The sequence below is a fragment of the Giraffa tippelskirchi genome, chromosome 3 (genome assembly GCF_054371585.1).
Source record: "Giraffa tippelskirchi isolate mGirTip1 chromosome 3, T2T-mGirTip1v1.2.pri, whole genome shotgun sequence".
Lineage (NCBI taxonomy): Eukaryota > Metazoa > Chordata > Mammalia > Artiodactyla > Giraffidae > Giraffa > Giraffa tippelskirchi.
Window position 1 is genome coordinate 13,449,597 of NC_137277.1, and position 24,021 is coordinate 13,473,617.

The window sequence follows — 24,021 nt, forward strand, 5'->3', positions numbered from 1 at the left end:
GGAATGGACCTGCTAAGAGTTCACTGCACTTGGCATTACCTGGGAGGCCTCAGATTTGGGAGTCCTGGCAGCTAGTCCACCATGCAGCCTTGACTGCCTTCTTCTTGTTCTTGCAGAGGCTACGTGATAGGCAGCACTGGGAGGAATGCAGCCTTCTGCAACAGAAATGGCTCAGGAGGGCATGGAGGGAGCCATAGGAACAACAGGGGAATTGCTTAGAGAAGGTGAAATGGAAAGAGACAATGGGGATGATGTTAAGAAGCAGGGCTCTGAAACTGGGAGTGGGTACAGACTGAGGGAGAGCTGGGCTCCAACAACAGAGGAAAGAGGGAGCTGAATTATGGGGAATGTGAGGCTGATGAAAAATGAGGTAGAAAGTGGTACTACCCAAGGCGACCAATATCAGCACTCATTTCTTGCAAGTCCTTGAGGCCTGCAGGAGGGCACAGCTGGTTTAGATTTCACCCAGACTCACCTAGACACAAGTGGAGAAAGAGTGAGAGCAGGTCTTGGGCTGGAAGGTTAGTAGGATACAGGCTCCTAGGGATACTGTGGCAGCTGGCAGGTGGACCTCAGCATTTAGCAGGGCAGGTGAGTCCAGGACCACCTGGTGGCTTTTGCTTGGGATGTAATTGGCCCATACTTATGTCCTCTCAGCCCATTTTCTTGCCTTCTTTTGTCCTTTCTTTCTCAGAAAATCCGCTCTAAAGTAGAGCTGGAAGTGCGTGACCTCCCCGAGGAGTTGTCCTTATCCTTCAACGCCACATGTCTCAACAACGAAGTCATCCCAGGCCTGAAGTCTTGTGTCGGACTCAAGATTGGGGACACGGTGAGGTGGGCTAGGCAGGGGCTGATGCTGCGGTTCTCACCTTGGCCTATGCCCCGGAACCTCTGTGGGCGCCCACCCCTTCCTTCCCTGTACTTTCTTCCTGAACGTCCTTACAAGTCAGAGGTAACAGAGATGCCAGCCTTTGCCTCCGAGGCTTCTGTTGCCTAAACTTTCTCCGTTAAGTAACTTCCCTGTCAGGATTTTTAAAAACTTGCATTTAGGTGACCGTTTATGCACAGTTGATTGCAAATGATAATATTTCTTGCCTTCAGCCCCTTACCGGTCTCTACCCTCCCCTAAGGTAATGCCTGTCTTTGCTTCACAACGTAAAATGGAAATGTCATCTGTAAATATTTATTGGCACAAATATTTATTTGTGCCAGGCATTGTCCTAGCTGCTGAAGATCTGGCAGCAAACAGAATAGGCAAAAATACCCACCATCATGGAATTTCAGAATGCAAATGTTCATTTTGCCTCCTTAGTCCCTCTGCGGCTTTCCTTCCCTAGTGGTTGGTTCTCCTCGGCTTCTGCCTTAGGGGAGAGGGATGGTGAAAGGGGTGGAAAGAGAAGAGGGGCTTATCTATAGTTATGTCATCCATGTCTGTATCATTTAATGTCTATATGTCTATCTCCATCCATCCATCCTTCTTTCTGTCTATATTCTAGGCACGTGTGCACACACCCTAGTAAGAAATATTGGCCTGAAACATGTTTGATTGCACAAGTGATGAAATGTTATATGGAAATTGAACAGGGACCTCCCTGGTGGTCTAGTGGTTACCACTCTGTGCTTCCACTGCAGGGCGCACAGTTTTGATCCCTGGTTGGGGAATTAAGATCTTACATGCTGCAAGGCGGGACTGAAAAAAAAAAAAAACTATAAAGAAATTGAACAGTAGACCTTGAGCCTGTGGTTGGCCACTCTGTGACACTGTATGGGTTAGGGTGAGGGTTACCATTCTTGTTGTTTAGTCGCTGTCATGTCTGACTCTTTTGTGACCCCACTGACTGTAGCCCGCCAGACTCCTCTGTCCATGGGATTTCCCAGGCAAGAATACTGAAGTGGGTTGCCATTTCCTTCTCCAGGGGATCTTCTCCACCCAGGGATTGAACCCATGTCTCTTGCATCTCCTGTATTGGCAGGCAGATTCTTCACCACTGAGCCACCGGAGAAGCCCCAGGGTTACCATACAATGCCACAAAAGAGTGCTTTGTGTACCTTGATATTATGTAATCAGCTAGCTTAGTTAGCCAAGGCAGAGTGTTTATAAGATCATAGGTTCTGCTCTGCTTGAACTGGTTTATTTTATTTTTTTTAAAAAGCTATCTCATGATGGTAAGCCATGTCTACACCCAGCCAGCAGGTCACAATGGCACAACTGTCCCCAGGCTCTTGCTTTGGCTTTGCAGACCCTGGTAGTGGCAAAGCTGAGGAACTTTGGCTTGCAGGGGACAGGACACCCAGTTTGAGTATTCCTGGGCAAGGCAGGGAACAGCTTCTTCCCCTCCAGGGCTGGAGTGTCAACTGGGTCCCCTGTGTCTGAACACGATCTTACTTTCTGTCCAGGTGAGCTTCAGCATTGAGGCCAAAGTGCGTGGCTGCCCCCAGAAGAAGGAGAAGTCCTTCACCATCAAGCCTGTGGGCTTCAAAGACAGCCTCACTGTGCAGGTCACTTTCGACTGTGACTGTGCCTGCCAGGCCGAGGCTGAGCCTTATAGCCACCGCTGCAACAATGGCAATGGGACTTTTGAGTGTGGGGTGTGCCGCTGTGGGCCTGGCTGGCTGGGGTCCCAGTGCGAGTGCTCAGAAGAGGACTACCGCCCCTCGCAGCAGGACGAGTGCAGCCCCCGGGAGGGCCAACCCATCTGCAGCCAGCGGGGCGAGTGTCTCTGTGGCCAGTGCGTCTGCCACAGCAGTGACTTTGGCAAGATCACGGGCAAGTACTGCGAGTGTGATGACTTCTCCTGTGTCCGCTACAAAGGGGAGATGTGCTCCGGTGAGTAGAACTGCACATGCCTTGCATCCTGGCGCCCACACACATTCGCGCATCTGCAGCCTCTGGAAATGGATGCGGGCTAGGGCTTGAGGTGGGTACAGGGTGGCTCAGGGGCAGAGGGAGCCGATGGTGTTCCACCCCAAGGGCAGGAAACAGAAGCGAGGTTCTCTTTAACTCCCCTCAGCTCCCTCTGTCCTTTCTCGAGTGACACAAGGAAGGAAATGAGTGTCTGCTTTCAGGGGGCTTCTCTCTTAAAAGAGGGTGGGAAAGAGTGGGGAAAATTGAAAGTGAAGATAGTTTTTTTCTTTTCTCTCATCTGCCCTTCTGCTCACATTTTAAGTCACTGGTTTCTAATCTTTTTGAGGATATGAATCAACCCCTTTTTTAAATTAAAGAAGTTTTTTTTTTTTGGCCACACCATGAGGTAACTTCGTTTTTAGTTCCTTGACTAGGGGTCGAAACTTGCCCCCTCCCCCACATTGGAAGGGTGGAGTCTTAACCACTGGATAACCAGGAAAGTCCTCCAACCCTTTTTTTACTTAAAAAAAAAAAAACCACTGACTAATGACAATTAAAATTTTAGTATATATAGATTTGGAAACTACACAGTCAGAATATGTAGTGAAGTTAATAATGATTATTTTACATGAATTTATTTTTTCATCACTTAATATGTGGAAAACAGTAGTGTCTTTGCAACATATTGGAGCACATTTAATGAGCCAGTACACTTAGGAGAGTGACTGAAAAATAGTAAGCTCTTGTTAAGTGTTGGTACTATTTTATTATCACTATTGGTATATTATTACTTTTTGTACTCTAGATATCTACTGTCCAAAATGGTGGCTATTTAAATTTAAATGAATCAAGTTTAATTAAAGGTTAAGTACAAAGTTTAAATCAAATTAAATAAAAACAATTAGTTTCTGTGCTCCTCAGGAGCCATGTGTGGGTAGTTGCCACCCTATTGCACAGCACAGGTGTTTTTTGGGGGTGCTGCCACAGAGAGTCCCAGACTGCAGGCTGGGGGTTATGAGTTTGAATCCTCCTACCTGCAGGATACTGAATGGTTGTCTACCTCATTACAAAATTCAGTAAAATCTTGAGGCCCATGATAATCTCAAGCTGGTTTCTCCTTACCCCAAAGCCCACTCCTGGGGTACTTCCCCAGCTAGAAGTCGTCCAACCAAGTTAACATGATCCTTATCAGCAGACACACTGACAACACTCCCAGAGGCAGTTAGGCAGTCTGAGTTGTTCCTGGGCACTAGGGCTACATTTTTGCTGGGCTTTAGTCACTGTGGCTTAATCCCCATTGTGAGAGATAGACTGAAGATATCTGCACATTGGTTGGGACCAGTTTGCTGTTGTATTGTGTGGCCAATCGGACAGAGATTATCATTGGCTTCTGGGGTGGTCACACCTATGACCCAGATTGGCTTCAGTTGCACTGGGGTTTTAACCAGTGGAGCTAATTTACCCAGGTGTTCACTTTAACATTGGCCTTTAGGAAAGCTCGATGAGAAAGGTAAATGTGCGTCATTCTAAAGCATACCCAAGTAATACAAAAATGGCTTCTATGTATTACCTACAACATTGTTTACTCAAGTCAACAAAATTTGAGAGAGAGATTAGAGAAAAATGATATCAGAGAAAAGGAATACTGTTCCTAGAATGTTAAAATCTTCAAAATGCTGTAATATTTTATAGCATTTGAGACTGATCAAATTAAATATCTTCTATAACAAAAAAATGATATAGAGAGATTAGGGGAAAGAGAGATCAGATATGCATGGTCACACAGACACACAGCAATTTGAATTCAGGAGTGAGGCAGGAGTTTCAGTTCCTTCTCACACGGGTTCCCAACATACGGGATCTAATGCCTGATAATCTGAGGTGGAGCTGATGGAATAATAATAGAAATAAAGGGCAGAATAAGTGGAATGCGCTTGAATCATCCTCAAGCCGTCCCCCCCTACCCCAGTCCATGGAAAAATTGTCTTCTGTGAAACCCATCCCTGGTGCCAAAAAGATTGGGGACTGCTGCTTTCTAATATTTAATAGTATTTATGTCATATTCAGGGCTTCCCCGGTGGCTCAGACAGTAAAGAATCCACCTGCAAGGCGGGAGCCCTGGGTTCAATCCCTGGGTTGGGAAGATCCCCTGGAGAAGGGCATGGCAACACACTCCAGTATTCTTGCCTGGAGAATCCCATGGACAGAGGAGCCTAGTGGGCTACAGACCATGGGGTTGCAAACAGTCGGACACAACTGAGCGACTAAGCACACACACACACACGTCATATTCAAGGCACCAAAAGGAATGGTTAAGTTTGACGTGGGAGACACATGAGGAGAAGGTTGGAACTGAGGGAAAGAAAGTTCTCCCTAGGAGAGGCTTACACATAGACCATGACAGCACCAGGGTGGGAGGGAGGCCCGCTGCTACTCTATGGGCTGATTGTTCCTGGTCTGATCTGGGGCATGTGGGAGGGATCCCAGCCAGAGTGTGTTTCCTTTGGCTGCCCGCCCCACTGAAGCCACAGAACAAAGGCCCCAGGTCAGCAGCCCTGATTCCTTCCTCTCAGCCACACAGGAACAGCTCGTCCCCAGTGAGCTCCAGCCCATCACACAAGGGAAGCCCAAGCAGCCACTGCAGCGCTGAGGCCTCCCTCTCCCTTCCTGCCAGGGTGTTGGGGTGTCTGCTGGCCTCAGGTCTGGACCCTCTGGTGCCATCATCACATCTTCCAGGGACACATGCTTGTTGAACACCTGCTCTGTGCCAGGCCCTCGGTCCATATGGGTGCACAGGGGTCATGTGTGTTTCCTGACCTGGTGGGGCTTATAGCCCAGCTCATCCTTATCCTTCCCTGCCCAGAGCTGCTGGCATGGTCTGTTCTTTGCTTAAGCAGGGGGTCGGGAGCTCAATGACTTGGCCATGGTCCCAGCCCCTGGCTATCCTCTCCTCCCCACTGGAGGCATGGTCTTTGTGGTTGTATGGTATCAGCACCCCTCAAACATCAGGGCGTGCATCCTTGTCCTCAAAGGATTCTTCCCTGTCACATCAAGGTTTTTTTTCCAGAAACTGTCCTCAAGCAGGATACATTATTGTTATGTAATCCTAAAGAATGTAGAGGGAAAAAATGTTTGTCCTTTCCTCCTCCTTGAGAATTCCAGACCCGTCTCTCCTTGGGGACCCCCGGACTTCTTATCAGCCTGCCTAGGAATTGACTCTCTCACATGAACACTGATCAGGCGCCCATGGGAGCCAGATTCTGTGCTGTGTGCCATAGTGTTGTGGGATAGAGAGGCATGAATAAGGGACTTCCTTGGTGGTTCAGTTGTTAAGACTCCAAACTCCCAATGCAGGGCAGCCCAGGTTCGATCCCTGGTCAGGGAACTAGATTCCGCATGCCACAACTAAGAGTCTTCATGCTGCAACTATGACCTGGCACAGCCAAGAAAAGAAAAAGAGAGAGAGAAGCATGAATAAGACAGTTTTGTCGTAAACTTACCCAAGGAGAATTCACAGCACGAGGCAGAACCTGCCAGATCCCAGAAGTGAAATGTACTCAGTGAGTGTTATAGAGAGACTCACTGTGGACAGGGGAGCCCTGGAGGGCTTCATGGAGGATGTGGGAAGTCAGAGGAAGGGCTGGCCCATAGAGGAGGGCAGTGGAGTGCTGTGTCAGCCAAGAAGGTCAAACTGTATGGGGGAGTGGCTGCCTGACCTCTGACCTGAGACCCCTGCTCCTCCCTCTCCTTCCCCTCCCCGACACCCCCTGGGCCACCTTCTTCTCTACCTCCCTCCTCTTTCTCAGGTTTTCTCTTCATTTCCCACCCTCCTCCCCTGACTTTCCTGTGAACCCCTTTTGCTGGAGGGATGCCAGTCCTGTGACATTACCACATTGTGGTTTCCTTTTAAAACTTGACCCTGCCGGAGCCTTGGAGTCAGCCTGCTGGCGCTGGCCTGCCGCGTTCCACTCCCAACCTCACTCCTGGGCTGGCCTGCGGGCCGTCTTCTCAAAGATCACTTTGTTTAGCCTCACAAAGGAAACACTATGAGACAAGGGTTTCTGAGGAGACTGAGGCCTCCGAGTACTGCCAGGCCTCTGTGGTGTCCACTTCTCCTTATCCAAGAGGCATGGTCAAAAGCTGGGTGTAGTGGACACTGTGGGGGTCCCACTCTGCTGGCCGGCCCACCCATCCCCCTGCCACTGGTAGGGCTGCTGAGAATACCTCACAACTGTACCTTCTCTGGAGAATTATTTTCAGCTGACAAGAGCTGGATGGCCCTCAGACCTTGGCTAATGACTGGTGGACAAGGGGTTACACAAGGCCAGTCCCTTTGCTTCAAGGTTGCTGTGGTGCTGGTCATGCCCATCAGCCTGCCCTGGGATCAAGCTGAGGGGAGTTGTCACGCTGAGACCACATTCCTGCCAGCTTTTTTTTTTTTTGATGTGGACCATTTTTAAAGTCTTTATTGACCTTGTTACAATATTGCCTTTTGGTTTTTTGGCCACGGGGCATGTGGGATCTTAGCTCCCCAACCGGAGATTGAACCTGCTCTCCCTGCGTTGGAAGGCGATATCTTAACCACTGGACCACCAGGGAAGTCCCCCTGCCATTGTTTGACTCCTGCCCTGTCCTGTCATTTCCCTGCTTCTCTTTTGTGTCCCCAGGAAGTCGCTGGGACAAGAATCCTCACAAGTCACAGTTATAGGGAACCCAACCTCAAAATGCAGTCTATCTTCTTTCTTCATCCTTCTACCAGCCCAGTATCTCTACTCTCTAGATCAGGGGTCCCCGATCTTCGGGATCTAAGGCCTGATGATCTCAGGTGGAGCTGATGTAATAATATTAGAAATAAAGTGCAGAATAAGTGTACCAGGCTTGGATCATCATGAAACCATCCTTCTACTCCAGCCTGTGGAAAAATTGTCTTCCACGAAACTGGTGCCAAAAAGATTGGGGACAGCTGCTCTAGATGTATTAGGTTGGCCGAAGGTTCATTTGGGTTTTTACCATAAGATGATATGGAAAAACCCCAGTGAGCTTTTTGGCCAACCCAATATTTGGCAGCTGGGGTCATTGAGGTTATGTTTCCCATCCTTCTTGGGAAACAGACACACACAGTGAAGGTGTGTCTGAGCCTTGAATGCCAGTGTGGTTCCTAGAGGATTATGCTGGTATCGCTCATCCTTTAGTGGGTGATACCATCCAGAGGGACCTATAGTGGCCGAGAGATATTAATCAGACCCACTGGGTCACTGGTAGCAGGGGTTGTGCCAGCTCATTGCTATTTGAGCCTGGCTGTGTACCATCCTCTCCTCCACTACCTTGGGGCCCATCTGCTCACAATGGCTTGGTTTTCAGATCAATTCATGTTACTTCCCCTTGCTCCCTGCCTTTCCTCTGATTAACAATCAGATTTTTATTATTCATCCACTTCTTCCTGATTCAGAGTCCTGGAGAATGAGTCACCTTTCTGCAGGATTTAGGAGCCAAGTTTTAAAGCCTTGGTAAATGAATATTAGGGGAATGTAGTGTTGAGAGTTAATGCCTGCATTTAAGCAGTCTAACCCCTACCCTCACCCCATCTCTCTTTCCTGTTCCTATACTCAGGTAGGGAAGCAAATAAGTCTTTCCTAGTAAGGCTGATGGCTCTTTGCAAACTATGATAATACAATGAAGGGCATATGTTGGTGAAGGTTTGTGTGTCTCTAGGAATTTAACTAGAGGAGGTAAGATCTATGATAGTAGGGATCTTGCCTGTCTTATTCACTGTTGAGTCCCCAGTGCTCAAGACGTGGTATGAGCTCAGTAAATATTTGTTGATTGAATAGATAAATAAGAAATTGCATTAGTTGTACACCTACTGTGTATCAGATTTTATACTAATCACTGTTGATGGAAAAATGAATATAATATGTGCTCCCCCATCAGGGAGCTCACAATCCAGAAAGAAACAGATAAGCAAGCAAATGGGCTGAACATCAGGGTTGAAATAAAGGTATCTATAAGTACTGGGAGAGTACATGGGCAGACAGTTGATTTGGCCTGGGGAGGTCAGAAAAAGTTACAGAGGGGAAGGAACATTTGAGTTGGGCTTTAAAGGATGAGTAGAAGTTCGGTAGTGGTCTCAGGATGAAAGGGCATCTAAGCAGAGGGAACAGCAGGCAGAGAAGCGTGAGGCTATGAGCACAGTGTAGAAGATGGTGAATGGCTCAGTGTGGAAGCAAAAGTGTGGTGATGTGAAGAGGGTGATGAGGGGTAAAGCCCCGAATACTGTCCTGGAGTGGGGGCCTCACTGACTGGTCTGCCCCCTTGGGCTGTGTGTTTTCAGGCCATGGCCAGTGCAGCTGTGGGGACTGCCTGTGTGACTCCGACTGGACCGGCTACTACTGCAACTGTACCACACGCACAGATACCTGCATGTCCAGCAACGGGTTGCTGTGCAGTGGGCGGGGCGAGTGCGTGTGCGGCAGCTGTGTCTGCATCCAGCGTGGCTCCTATGGGGACACCTGTGAGAAGTGTCCCACCTGCCCTGATGCCTGCACCTTTAAGAAGTGAGTGGGCTGAGCTGTGAGTTGGAGAGAGTTGGGTGTCTGGGATGGGGGAGAGGGTCCCCCACACTGTGCAGGTTCTGTCTCTTACTCACCAGAGCTTTAGAGAGAGGGGAGTCTGTTGCAGCAAATGACTAGCTTTCATCTTTCCATTGAACACTTGAGGGAAAGCTGGAGATAGAGCCAGGGGTAAAGGGAACAGAGTGGTACCAGCTGGACTGCAGTTGGAGAAACCTCTTGTTTAGGCGGGATCCTGAATCCCTGAGTTGGGAGGAAGGCTAAACCAGATAACTCCTGGGGAATGTTCCAGTGCTGAGGTTCTGATTTTGTGGAGGATGCGGGGCTGGAATTATGAAGGCTACTGTGTGAAACAGGAGTCATTCACCACTACAAACATCACTCATCTGGGGGCAGAGGAAGCCCCATCAACCCAAGTTCATGGCCCCACTGTTTCTCTTACTGCTTTAGCCGGGCTGGACTCATGGGTGTGCAGCCTGCACATTTGTACAGCACCCTGTGTTTAGAAGGGCCTCACATTTTGTTTAATGCTCTGCTACCACTGTTTTGAAATTCTTCCTAATTAAAAAAAAATTATTTATTTATTTATGGCCGCACTGGGTCTTCATTGCTGCACAAGGGCTTTCTCTAGTTGTGGTGAGCAGGGACTACTCCTCAGTTGTGGTGTGCAGGCTTTTCATTGCAGTGCCTTCTCTTGTTTCAGAGCACAGGCTCTAGGGTGCACAGGCTCCAGCAGTTGCAGCAGGCGGGCTCAGTTGTTGTGGCGCAAGGACTTAGCTGCCTCGTATTATGTGGGTTCTTCCCGGACCAAGGATTGAACCTGTGTCCCTTGCGTTGTCAGCAGACTCCCAACCACTGGACCACCAGGGAAGCCCCCTACTAATTTTTGAATAAGGGACTGACATTTTTGTTTTGCGCCAGGCCCCCAAATTATGAGACCGGTCCTGACTTTAGGGCTCCCAGAAGTGGCATAGGGTTCACCCTCCTGTCACAGTCTTGGATGGGACATAAAGAAGTTTAATAAAGTTCCTGGAGGCCTCTGCCTACCTAGCCTTACCTATCAGTTAGGAGGGCAGTCCCACCCCTGAACTCCAGATGTGATTTTCTGGATCCCCCAGGGTTGTCTTACAAATGTTTTTATTTCTGTGTCTGTTTTTTTGGGGGGGTCAGCTTTCTGGGTATATGGCAGGCAGAGCCAGACTGTAGCACACTTAGGGTTCTTCCTTCCCTGCCTTCACCCCTGTGTCCCCTCTCTTTTAGGGAGTGTGTGGAATGTAAGAAGTTTAACCGGGGAGCCTTCAACGAGGAAAATACCTGCAACCGTTACTGTCGTGATGAGATTGAGCCTGTGAAGGAACTTAGTAAGTTCAGCAAGCCATAGAGTTACGCACACCCACGTTCTACGTTTTTCCAGTTTAACCCCCGAAACTATCCAACTCTCATCTGTAAAATGGAAGAGTAATTCCTACCTCAAAGGTATACTGTGCAGGCCTGATAGGTCCTTTCTAAAAACTAGCTTTGCTGAGATTCTTTCTGCATCTCTGCTAATTTGTTCAGCAGTCCCCTCCCCTTTTACTTCCTAGAGCCCATGGGCTCAGCAAAATCCTGCAAAGAACTTTTAAAGTATATATAAATCCAGCAACCCTAGCTTTACCACTTCAAGGAAAGAAAGATAGTGTACCCCATTTTACAGGTGAAGAAACTGAGGCACAGAGTGAAGAAGTAGTTGCCCATGATAATCTTAGTTTAGTAGACCAGTAAGCATTTACTAAGGGGTTTCCAGGTGGCTCAGTAGTAAAGAATCTGCCTGCCAATGCAGGAGATGCAAGACACATGGGTTCGATTCCTGGGTTGGGAAGATCCTCTGGAATAGGAAATGGCAACTCACTCCAGTATTCTTGCCTGGAAAATTCCATGGACAGAGGAGCCTGGTGGGCTACAGTCCATGGGGCCACAAAGAGTGGGACACGACCGAACGACTGAACACACGTTTACTTTAGAGTGTTAAGCAAGGTCCAGCATACAGCTCTGCAGATATAAAGGGAAACCTTCACCTTTATGGATTTGGAGCCAAAATTATTAGCCTGACGCCCTTTTGGCTCTTGGGAGCCCCTCCTGGCATAAGACAGAAATACACTGAGGAACAAAACTCTCCTGCAATTATTCTGGTTTGTACTTCATCTTGACTTAAAAGGAGTTGCTCTTTGCTGCTGTCACATATCTGATTTAGTTATCTAGGTCAGTTAGACATTGGGTGATGCTGAGAGATAGTGATCTCCCATGAAGGAAGGAAGCACATGTTCAGTAAGAGCCACAGGAAGACACAGCTAGCCAGCCAGCTTCAGGGTGGGGGTGCTTTGGGAAAGAGTCATATCTCTGGATCCTTTGGCTAATGTCTGAAGTGGGTCTGGAGTAATAGTGATTTGAGAATTGAGTTTGAAGAGGCAGTTTTTCCACTGGAGGAGACTAGGCTTGCTATGATTAGCTTAGATGGAAGAGGCTGCTGACAGGAGAGATTTTTATCATCTAGCCCAGATGAGTATCACAAGTTAGTTGATAAATACCCCCATCCTCCACCACAATAATCATAAAAATAAATGCTTCTTTGTATGGAATTTTATAACTTATACAAAGGACAAAAGTATCTTTTTGTGCACATTATCTTATTCTTCTCCTAACAACCTAGTAAAGTAGAACTTAGTACTATTGTTAACTTCATTTTTGAGGATAAGAAAATTGAATCTCAAGAAAGTTGTCACTTTCACAAAGCAAATTAATGGTGAGTTAAGGTTGGAACTAAATCCTGAAATCCTTACTCTTTGCATTGTCCTGTAATACCACTGATTTATTTGAAGGCTCTGTAGGATGTGCTTTGAGACTCATGTCCTAGTCCTGCTGCATCACTTATTTGCTGTGTGACCTTGGTACATTTGCTTAATCTCATCTTGTGTCATATTTATCCATCTCGTAAAGCTGGTGGAGGGCATGGTGCAGTTGGTGGAGGGTAACCCATAGTATCACAGTCAGAATAACAGGTTTTAAAATTGGAAGGGATGAAGCCAACAAGACATGATGAGAGTCAGAGAAAAAGAGATGGCTCTGGGGAGGAACACTGGATAGGAAGCAGAAATAGAAGAAATGTAAGGGTTGAGTAAACAAACGATTGGGAATCATTGAGCAAACAGAGAAAGGAAAGAGAGGAAAGGGAACACCACTGTGTGTTAGGTGGTTTATGCTGTTTGATTCTCAACCATCCTTGTGAGTGAAGGTATCTTTTCTGCTATAGAAGAAGAAAGAGATTCGATGAGATCAGGTAACTTACCCAAGATCACACAGCTGGGGGGTGGATAGAGCCAGGCTTTGAATCAGACTGGAATACTGTTATGTCATATCCCTTCCAGAGGAAGGAATAAGAACCAAAAAGTACTTTGTGAGAGAAAGTGCTAACACAGCGGTGAGAGTCATCTAGAAGCAACTGCCAGGCACGACGGCCATCTCCGAGCATATTGCCTAATGTCAGACGTAGGGTTTTCTGTCACATGCTTAACCCAGAAGTCTCAAGACTGGATTTGGGGGTGGCTCCATCTTTCAGGGATGGACCTGTTTTTCATTCTCCCATCTTTCCTCCTCTCCCAGAGGACACTGGCAAGGATGCTGTGAATTGTACCTACAAGAATGAGGATGACTGTGTTGTCAGATTCCAGTACTACGAAGACTTCAGTGGAAAGTCCATTTTGTATGTGGTGGAAGAGCCAGGTGAGTGAACCCTGAGGGTCCCGACCCTTCCCCAAGGGAGAGTGAGACCAATATTAGACAGTTAGTTCCATCCATCACCCCTCTTAAACAGAACATCCAGGTGAAACCTGACCTTACAAGTGATAGGTCAGGGCTGGTCATCTGAGTGTGGGGTATATAAATACAGACATTAGCAAGAAAATGCCCTGCTAATTGAGGAGACAGAAGAATAAGAAGGTGGGTAAGGAGAGGAAGAGGGTAGGTGTGGAGCTCATCAAGGAACAGATGATAGCCTGGTGTTTTTTGAGGTGACAATGTAAGGAAGAAGTAAGGAATTTAAATTCTAGCACTTTTCAGCACAAGGCATCTGCTCTACTAAGAGTTAAATGGTTGCCAGGAACAACCTGCTTGCTGCTTCAGAGGAAGGCCTGAGGTTTGAGGTCTTCACCTTACCAGCTTTACCATGTGATGTGGTGAAGGATTTGAGGCTGCCTCCAACACTGGAAAGTTAATGCTTGCTCTCAGGACCCTCTGGAGGCAGGAGAGCCCATTGTGTCATACACACACCCACCACAGGTTTGTCACCATCCGGCGCAGTAGATTTGCTTGTTTCCCCTTATTTTCTTTATCTCCTTTCTTTCCCTTAAACAGCAGATGAAGGTATGAATCATTAGACTTTCTTTTTTTTCACCACACCACTCAGCATGTGGGATCTTAATTCCCTGACCAGGGATCGAACTTGTGCCCCCTACATTGGAAGGTGGAGTCTTAACCACTGGACTGCTGGAGAAGTCCCAATCACTAGACAGTATTTTGAGTACTTATTATACATCAGGCATGGGCTAGGTGCTGGGGATGTAATAGTAAATAAGGCAGGTGTGGTACTCACAGGCCATGGATGAGAGAGGCATGTAAAGCAGTCATGACACTGCAGGGGATAAGGGCTATGGTATGGTGGGCATGGGGGATGGGAGGGGTGGGCTAGAACTTTCTGGAATGAAGGAACAATCTCTGAAGGCAGAAGCTAAATCAGTTGGTCAGTTGACATTCTTTACAGCTGTAGGAGTTTCTTCAAATCATTCTTTAGACCAGGGGCCAGCAAACTTTTTCTGTAAAGGGCCAGATGTTAAATATTTTAGGGTTTGTGGACCAGATGGTCTCTGCGGTGACTACTCAACTCTGACACAGTAGCAAGAAAGCAGCCATAGACTACATGCAAATGAAGGCATCTGACTGTGTTTACCAAAACAGGTGGCCAGCCGCATTTGGCTCACTGGGGCTGTTGTTTGCTGGTCCCTGCTTGAGGGCAGTGGTTCTTGAACTTTTGTATGTATGTTCCCTTGTTAAAAAATCCAGAGTTCTGAACCCTGTGTTACTTCTACAAGCCAATGCCTCTCTGTTCCTTGTTAGTGCTCCTGGTAATTGCGATATATTCCCTGATGTTTTAGGCATACCACTTCCCAGATGAGCCATCACAGACCTCCTCCAGCATCTATTCTGATGATTAGATTTGGTACACATCTTTGATTCTCAGAGCAGCTGTGCTTCCCCACCCCCACCTTTCTTTTTTTAAGTTTTTTTGGTGTAGACCATTTTGAAAGTCTTTATTGAATTTGCTACAATATTGCTTCTGTTTTATGTTTTGTTTTTTTTAGCTACCAAGCATGTGGGATCTTGGTTCCCGGACCAGGCATCGAACACGCACCCCTTGCATTGGGTCGCTGTGCTTCCCTTTAGACTGGCTAAGTTGTTATATTGCTTCTTTAGGGAATTCTCTGGTGGTCCAGTGGTTAAAACTCTGTGCTTCCACTGCCCAGGACCCAGGTTCGGTCCCTGGTTGGGTAACTAAGATCCCACAAACCTCAGTCAAAGAGAAAAATTGCTTCTTTAATCTCGTGTCTTCTTCAGGTGACTATATGTTCCTTGAACACAGGAATTGTGTCTGTCTTATCTATTGTTATAATATCCCTATACCTGGCTCAGTTATTTACAGAGAAGATACTTCATACACAGTTTTTGAATGAATGAATAGGATGCATTATGCCCAGGAGACAGGCAGACTCATATACATCTTAGTATCTGTTGAGAGAATTTTGGCTGCTTAAAGACAGGAGTGGTTGAAAGTGGGAAAAGGGCTGCATCTATGTCACTGGGGGTGTTGTCCTTCCCATGGTAGAGGAGAGCATGGGGTCTCCATTTGTGATATTGTTTATCAGTCTCTCCAGAGCTCTCATCCTTTATAAGGGAGAAGAAAGGTAAAGAAAGGGCATCACCTTAGTTTATTTTGTGACTCAAGGGAACACTGACATGGGGAAGTGGAGAGGAAAGAGTCTGGGTATGTACTGGGTTGGCCAAAAAATTCATTCAGGATTTCCCATAGGATGGTATGGAAAAAATCCGAACGAACTTTTTGGCCAACCCATTACCTCTGGGGAAGCAGATGTAGGTTAGTTTCAGCATGACTTCTTCATATTTTCTCATCCACCTGTGTTAATGCATTAAATGGATTTTCCACACCCACACTATCTGTACTTTTGTCCTTTCTCATCTCAAAAGTGCAGTGTGCTTTTGCTTTGGGGTTTAACATTACCTCATCTCTTTGCTATAACAATCTGTCTGGTGCTCCTGCTATAGCACTGACAAAAGTCATTTGACCTGGTATTCTGAGACTGAAATCTATTGCCCGGAGTCTTGGGGAACAAAGATGATGATAACTGGGATGATGACACATCTCTAGTTATCAGAGTGGAGGGTAACTTTTTAGGCTTACTGTCAGTATAGCTCTTCCTTCACATTAGGAGATAGGTCCCCAGACCTACGTTTCTTACCTTGTTGCCTTGAATTCCAAGTTCTGCCTCTCCTCTCACCCTGGCCTCCAGTCATTTTCAGGGACTCTGGCTTTGAGTAAAAGGTAACATCTGGGGCCCTCGGTCTAGGGGGAGATTATTCTCATTTGCTTCCCTAACTCTTGCCCTTGCAGATGTTCTCTTTGAAGGGCTGAGCCACTATGGGGCTGTGAAGAGGGCACCACTAAAGAGTTTGACATTAGCCAAGTGGTCAGGGAATAAGCTCCTTGAGCTGGGCCCTCATCACTTCCAGATAGGGTTGTCTGATAAAATACGGTATGTCTGCCATTGGACATTTAGGTTGTTTCCGTGTCCTGGCTATTGAAAATAGTGCTGCAGTGAGCACTGGGGTACATGTGTCCTTTTGAATTACAGTTTTCTTAGGGAGAAGATACGGTACATATGTAAAATGGAATATTACTCAGCCACAAAAAGGAATGAAATTGGGTCATTTGTAGAGATATGGATGGACCTAGAGTCTGTCATACAGAGTGAAGTAAGTCAGAAAGAGAAAAACAAATATTGTATATGAGCACATATATGTAGAATCTAGAAAAGTGGTACAGATGAACCTATTTCCAGGACAGGAATAGAGATATAGACATAGAGAATGGACATGTTGACATGAGGGGGAGGGTGAGGGTGAGATGAATTGGGAGACTAGGATTGACATATTAATATACACACTACCAGGCATAAAATAGATAGCTAGTAGGAAGCTGCTTTATAGCACAGGGAGCTCAGCTCAGTGCTCTGTGATGACCTAGAGGGGTGAGATGTGGGTTGGGTGGAAGGGAGGGCAAGAGGGAGGAGATATATGTATACATATAGCTGATTTCACTTTGCTGTACAGCAGAAACTAACACAACATTGTAAAGTAATTATACTTCTATAAAAAAATACAATATGTCCCATGCAAGATGTGGTACATACTTAAAAAGTTATTTGTGATTTATCTGAAATTCTAATTTAACTGGACTTCCTGTACTTTTGTGTGTCAGTTCTGCTAACCTTCCCCAGTCGTTCCTGACTTTAGATCATCAGCCATCATGGGTCATCATCACTGTGGCTGGGAAGGCACTTCAGAGACCATCTGTTCTTGCATCTGTTTCCAAGAAACCTGCCATCCACCCCTTTTAGGACAGATGGTTAACAGGTTTAATTTTTCCCCTGAAGATCTGGCTTTCTGCCTGTCTTGGCCATACTGACATGTAAAACTGAAGCGATTCCACTTTGAGGCTGAGGGTCAGCCCTACCTCAGTCTTCCAGAGAATTCATAACTGCTTTTCCCAGAAGAACTGGGACCCTTCATCCCTGGGAACTCAGACAGTGGGACCTCATAGCCTCTTTCCAGACATTCCTTTAATTATAGACAGGTTGTAATTTGGTGGGATAGGAAATAGCCAGCTTGGGTTGTGGTGGTGGTTGTTTTGGGGTCATGTGTGGTGAGCATAGTGTGTATGTTTAGAGAAGAAGGTGGGAGACAGTGTGGAAAGTAGGTGTGACATCTCTTTAGACCCATCAATACTCAGATATACAAACACCTAATTATATAACACCTGAGAAGTTACTGGAGTGAGGTCACTCATCAGACGTCTGTGGTTTATGGGAAATGGAGCTGTTCAGAGCATATTCAGCTTGGCCCTCAGAGGGCTGACGTCATACCTCTGTTTATGTTGGTTGTTGACTGGAGTTGAACAGGAAGTTGGTTCTCAATAGGGTGAGGATTTTAGATGACTAAATATTTTGGGAAGAAACCCAAAATATTGTCTTGGTTGGCAGACCTCCTAGTTTCAAAGTATGTTTAAAAAGGTCATTAGGTTCCCGCCCTCAGGGGTTGTAAATAGCTGAACTAGGGTAACTAACTCAAACACCCAGCTCAAACTCAAGGAGGAGCTGGGTAAATAAATTAGGGAAAATAGCTTTGGATAACAGGGATACCAGTAATAACAGTAGCTGATTTTTATTGAGCACTGACTCTGTGCCAGGCACTGTTCTGAGTTCCTTAAATATATTTAACTTATATATTCCTTTTTTAAGATTTAAAAATTTTTTGTTTTATTTATTTATTTTGGTTGCACTGGGCGAGTCTTCATTGCTGTGCATGGGCTTTCTCCAGTTGCAGCAAGTGGGGGCTACTCTCCAGTTTTAGTGTTTGGGCTTTTCATTGTGGTGGCTTCTTGCTGAGCACAGGCTCTGGGCATGCAGGCTCAGTAGTTGTGGTGCGTGCACTTTTTAGTTGCCCACGGCATGTGGAATCTTCCTGGACTTGGGATCAAACTCATGTTGCCTGCATTGGCAAGTGTATTCTTATCCACCGTACCACCAGAGAAGTCCTTAATTATTCCTTAACTATTACTCATAATACATTTTTGAAATCAGGGCTATTACTGTTAGAGATGGGGAAACGGAAAACAGAAACCCAGAAAGGTGAAATCATTTATCAAAGGTCACATAGCCAGGATTTACTCCCAGGCAGTCTGGCTCCAGAGTCCACAGGGGCACAGACTCAGTGACAAGTCACACTTTGCCTCTGTTTAGTGCAGAAAGGAAAGAGTGGTGAGGAGTCTGGCAAACTAAAAAAAGTGTGTTCCAACTAAAAGGGGCAGCTACTCCTCAGCCCTAGCTGTTTGAAACCCTATAAAAGTCTAAGTTCAGTGTTTCTAGATATTTTGACTTCTTTTTTTTTTTTTTCTGAAGAGAAGAATAATCTGAAATTTTAGGGGAAGAATCTCCTGGATTAATGTTGCCAGCGAAATCAAACGTTTTCTTTATTTGGCTGCGCCAGGTCTTCGTTGCAACCTGTGGGATCTTTAGTTGCGGCTTGCGAATTCCTAGTTGCAGCATGTGGGCTCTAGTTCCCTGGTTGGGAATCGAATCTGGGCTCCTGCGTTGGGAGCGTGGAGCCTTAATCACCATTGAACCACCAGGAAACTCCCCAAACCGAATTTTTAATGAATATTTTAATGAATTAATGAATTTTTAATGAATATTTTTAATGAACTCTCACCAAGTAGGCTAGACTCTGCTTGTGGATGACCAGCTAATGACTTTTGATTTAAACCACTCAGGACAGATGATTGCTGCTCTAAGGATTTTACCCCCCTCCTCTTAAAAATTAATAGGCTTATTTTGTAAGTTCTGTTTCCTTTGGAGAACACTCCAGTACTATATTCCTTTGTCGAGAAGATCTTATTTGTAACCAATTTAAATGATTCCTACTCCATTCCCAACTACCCTGCTCTGCGCTCTCTCCTGATAGAGTGTCCCAAGGGCCCTGACATCCTGGTGGTCTTGCTATCCGTGATGGGGGCCATTCTGCTCATCGGCCTTGCGACTCTGCTCATCTGGAAGCTCCTCATCACCATCCATGACCGGAAGGAGTTTGCTAAATTTGAAGAAGAGAGAGCCAGAGCCAAATGGGACACTGTAAGAGGCTGGGCTGGGCATTTTCTTAAGTTGTTGGTTCAAGAGTCTGAAGTGGAAGTAGTAGATACTTATTTAGGGTAGGCCAGGTTCAGCCAGCACCATAGTTTCCCAGTTAGCCTTTGTTCTGGAAGTTGGGAGATGGACTAACTGTCCTATTGTCATTAGGCTTCCTGGAAACCATCTGATTCTTTCTCTATGACATCGGTGAGCACCAACTGAGCACAGATAGGGCTCAGCTCTGCCCTGGAAGCAGGGAAAAGGAAACTTACTCTCCAAGTGAGTAAGATAAGACAGACTTGAGAATCCTACATTGAGGACATATATTAATCCACTATATTCTGATGAAGTCCAAAGCATTAAACATAAACAGAAACAAATGATAACAGCTAACATTTACTGAAGATTTACCATATACCAGAAACTGTCCTAAATGCTTTTTATGTATTAACTTATTTCCTTCCTGTAACAGCCCTATGTGATAGATAACATTATTATCCCCACTTTATAGATAAAGAAACTGAATATAGAGAAATTTAGCAGCTTCCTTGATTATGGGAGGGAACTAGGTTATGATAGGAATTACTTTTTGTATCAGCCTCTTTAAAGAATGCTCCCTGCAGTTTACCCTGATTGAATTTAATCAAACAAGCTTTTAATTGAGAAACTTCTATATACTTAAGCTTACTACTCTCCTTTGGCTCATGTTCCACATTCTAACTTTTTCCTGGACTTCCAAGTGAATGACTTCGCTGAATATCCCAGGTTAGGTTGAAAGTTTGTTCCGATCTGATGGTGACCTCAGGCCTTTGAACTCAAGGATTTCTAAGAAGTTGAGTTGTTTCTGTTCAGACAGTGTAGAAATCCTGACCCTCTGAGGCACATGAGAATGTGTTGTGTTTCTTGAGGCTACCTACCACTAAGGACTAGTAGACTTAATGGGATTTGTCACTTTGTTTTAGAAAATAATCTGGGAAACCTAGTGAGGGTCTCTTTACTGATAATGTGACAGTTTGTGGGCAAGGCTTGAGGGATAAGATGAATACAGATTAAGAATCATTTGAGCAAAAGTGGTCCTCTGTATTCCAACCATCACCTGCTACACCTATCTTCTCCGCCTGCGCCCCCTATCACAGTCCCAACAAAGAAAAAAAGGGGGGCAAAAGGGAGAAAGAGAGTTCAGAAGAGAAGGAGGAAAATAGGAGATATTGGCTAAAAGCTAATCTTGAAGGGTTTTGGGATCCCCAAGAGTGATGGGCTGAATTTAACCCCTCAGGAATGGTGGAAGGATGGCATGCCATTTTCTCTCTCTTATTTCCTACCTATTCCCTCTGTAAGAGCAAATGTATGAGATTACAAGCATCACACTGTTCATCGATGGTATATCTCAGAGAAGAGTGGCGTGGGTAAACTTCTCAGATAACAAGTAAACCCCCAGGATAGGCAAGAATTGAGGAATTTGCTATAAGACACTTTTCTGTTCTCTCTGCAGGCCAACAATCCACTGTATAAAGAGGCCACGTCCACCTTCACCAACATCACCTACCGGGGCACTTAACGAGCAGTCATCCCAGGATCACTCTTGGACTGTCCAGGATTGTGGATGTCTCTGCTGTCATGTTTACAGGGGGCAGTACCTGTGGGGCGGGATTGAAGGCTTGGAGTGGGGTGGGTTAGAAGAATGTGGGTCTGTGTGTGTGTGTGTATGTGTGAGTGTGATACATGTGGGGGAGTGTATAATTTAAAACCTGTGTCCCAGATGAGCGAAGCTCCTCAGTCTTTGTCCTCAGAATGCCTCCTTCCTTCAGGGAGTTTTCCTGCTTAACCTGAGGGTGACCTACATCGCTGAGCAGGTGTTCCTTATTACCTCAGTGGGAAGCCAGCTTTCCTTCTCAGGACAGTCTCTTGAAGAGGAGGGCAGGGCCGAGGACTCTCGTTCCAGAGAGAGACCTTGGTTTACGGTGTATTTCTGGCTCTCGGGCCTGACTCTCAGCAGCTCTGGTGGGAGCTGCCGGGTTTTGAGGCCTTGTTGTGTCATTCGAGCCTCCGTCTCCTGTCCCTTCCCTCAGGCTGAGGGAGACATTAGGGGAAAGCTGAACCATCAGACCTGCCTGTCTTTGCCATCACCTCAACGCAGCATAGTTCTCTACTAAGGGAAGTCCTTGCTGTCTAGTCTTCGATCTTTTGGGAGATAGGCTGGTGGTGGTGGGGGGGACATGCATGACCTGGGGTTAAGGTGCCCGGTCTCCCCCATTCCTGATCATAACCCTTCAGATTTGCCTTATTGGCAGCTCCACCCTAGAGGTTCCTTTAGAAGTTGTGTGTCACCCTTAGCCAGCATCACCTCTTTGGCTCCCATCCCATCCTTTCACTGCTATAGACATTTGCTATGTACTGGGAGGGGCTTCTCAGGTGGCTCAGCGGGTATGGAATCTGCCTGCAATGCAGGAGACGCAGAAGGCGTGGGTTCGATCCCTGAGTCAGGAAGATCCCTTGGAGGAGGGCATGGCAATCCACTCCAGTATTCTTGCCTGGAGAATCCCATGGACAGAGGAGCCTGGCACCCTACAGTCCACGGAGTCATGGAGTCAAACACGACTGAAGTGACCAAGCACGCATGCTCGCACATATACTGGGAATTTCTCTCATGACCAAAGGCTTTTCCTTCTAGGGAGAGTGCTATGGTTAGAGTCAGAGGTCTGGCCTCACCCTTCAGGCCTTCTGTCCTATCTCCAAGGCACCTCCACACACCCAATTCTGTGCTTCTGTGTGCTACACCCACCCATGGGGCTGATTGCATTTATCTACCTCTTGGGTATCTTGTGAAAGAATCATTCCCATGGGTCTCTGAGTCTGCTGGGCATAGGTGCCAGGGTGGAAGGATGGGCCAGGTGTATCGGCACGTGTGGGCCATCCTCCTGTGGGCTGGGCAACCTCATTTGAACTCAATCTTTAATTTGAGAGGCCACAAGTGGAATTTTGTTTTTCTCATTGGGACACCTGAAATCAGGATGAGGCTTGCTGAATCTAAAGGAGCATATATATAAACACACTTGCATTATATTTTTAATCTTATTTGATGATGAGGAAGAAAAGGATGAAAAGCCACACCAACTTGGGCTGGGTGCAGACACTCCCACTTGGCATTATTCATAAGAAGTCGCTACCCTGTTGCTGCGTCTGTAAGGGCTCTCTCATTCTGGGAGCCTGCAGGGTTGGACACATGGACATGCTGGACCTCTCCCAAGGAGGAGGAAGAAAATGGGCTGTGCTTTTTTTTCTTTCCTAGCAAAAGCAGTTGCTCCATTGGTGTTTACATTTGTTCAACATTAACCACCACCACCACTCCCCGTGAAAAAGGGAAGGGCCTATAAAAACAGGGGTCTGGTGATCAGAAAATCTAGGTCCTGACCTCAGTGTTACAGCTAAGGAGCTTTAACCTTAATTAAGGCAAGTCTTCTCCCTGGGGCTCAGTTTTCTAGTTTGAAAAATGATGGATTTGGCCTAGACAATCTAGGAGGTCTCTGTCAGTATCCACATTCCACAATGCTGGGACTTACTGTGGCATCAAATAGGCAGTCAAGATTCTGTGGGATGTTGAAACTGTTTTTTCATTTGGGAGTTCTGGCTCTGGCAAGAGCAGGTGGCATCTCATATCACCTTTCTCAGTGAAAAAAGCCTCATTCTACCTTCTCTGAGAACACCCTTTTCCAACTTTTGTTAGCAGTTACGTCTCCTGATGTAGCACTTAAACTCCACTTAGTTATTATTTCTTTGTTCACTTTGCACATGGTTTAATCCACGTATTGGGGAAGAGGAATCCATAAGAACTAGATGAAATGTGTGTTCTGTATCCATGTGTTAACATTGAGAATAAACCTTGGGATTAGGAATGGGGCAGATATCTGAGCCCGGTGTCACTCATGGATTACTCTTTCCCATAGGGAATGGTAATGTTGTAGAGAGATAAATGGGAAGAGATGATTATAAATCCAGGAAGTTTAGAATCTAATTCTAACTGTTGGTTACTGAGAAAAGACTCCATTGAAGTAGCAGTCATTTTCTTTAGATAAGCTGGTTTATATGAAGAAACAGTACTAAAGGAGGAGGAAACTGTATCCTAAGGAGGAAAAAATTAGTAGGAATCTTGTCTGAGCTTCTGGAATGAGGCTTACAGGCTTTGAAGATCAGTATGTTTGTATGTGGGGAGAAACCATAGCTGTGTTCATGAGCTAGCAAATAGCAGTCAGTTTTGGCGTCATGTAGGGTGAACCCCTAAATAGTATTTTAGCATCAGAAAACACAGCCCAAAGAAGTTATCTGTGCTGAGCTCTTTTGGAGATATTTTACGTTCAACCTCAGGGTCTGGGACAAAAATGGGAAACTTTGAACATTCCTGACAAGTTGTCACCTAAGGAATCAAGTTCTTTATCTCTCAGATATTCCTAGACCATCCATGATTTCAAGATATTTCTCTTTATTAAGTATTCCTGGTTGACCTAAATGCCTTCCTGACTTCCTAACCACCTCCTCTGTTTGAGTTGTGCAACAGTGAATTAAATGTGCTTTCCAAAAAGAACTGGCCTAAGGCTCCCCAGCG

At 46.0% G+C, this 24,021-nt stretch overlaps 1 protein-coding gene across 5 annotated transcripts in view; it reads left to right on the forward strand.

The window, feature by feature from the left end:
- ITGB3 (integrin subunit beta 3) overlaps nucleotides 1-23,997 on the forward strand; it is a 62,026-nt gene extending 38,029 nt beyond the window's left edge. For all 5 annotated transcript variants that reach the window (XM_081576624.1, XM_081576626.1, XM_081576625.1 and 2 more), the window contains 7 exons: nucleotides 695-829; nucleotides 2,398-2,827; nucleotides 9,177-9,399; nucleotides 10,675-10,775; nucleotides 13,051-13,170; nucleotides 19,258-19,424; nucleotides 20,914-23,997. In XM_081576624.1, the coding sequence (XP_081432750.1) occupies nucleotides 695-829; nucleotides 2,398-2,827; nucleotides 9,177-9,399; nucleotides 10,675-10,775; nucleotides 13,051-13,170; nucleotides 19,258-19,424; nucleotides 20,914-20,979 (1,242 nt within the window). In that variant the 3' untranslated portion in view covers nucleotides 20,980-23,997. The remainder of the gene's footprint in view (nucleotides 1-694; nucleotides 830-2,397; nucleotides 2,828-9,176; nucleotides 9,400-10,674; nucleotides 10,776-13,050; nucleotides 13,171-19,257; nucleotides 19,425-20,913) is intronic.
- Nucleotides 23,998-24,021: the final 24 nt, after the last annotated feature.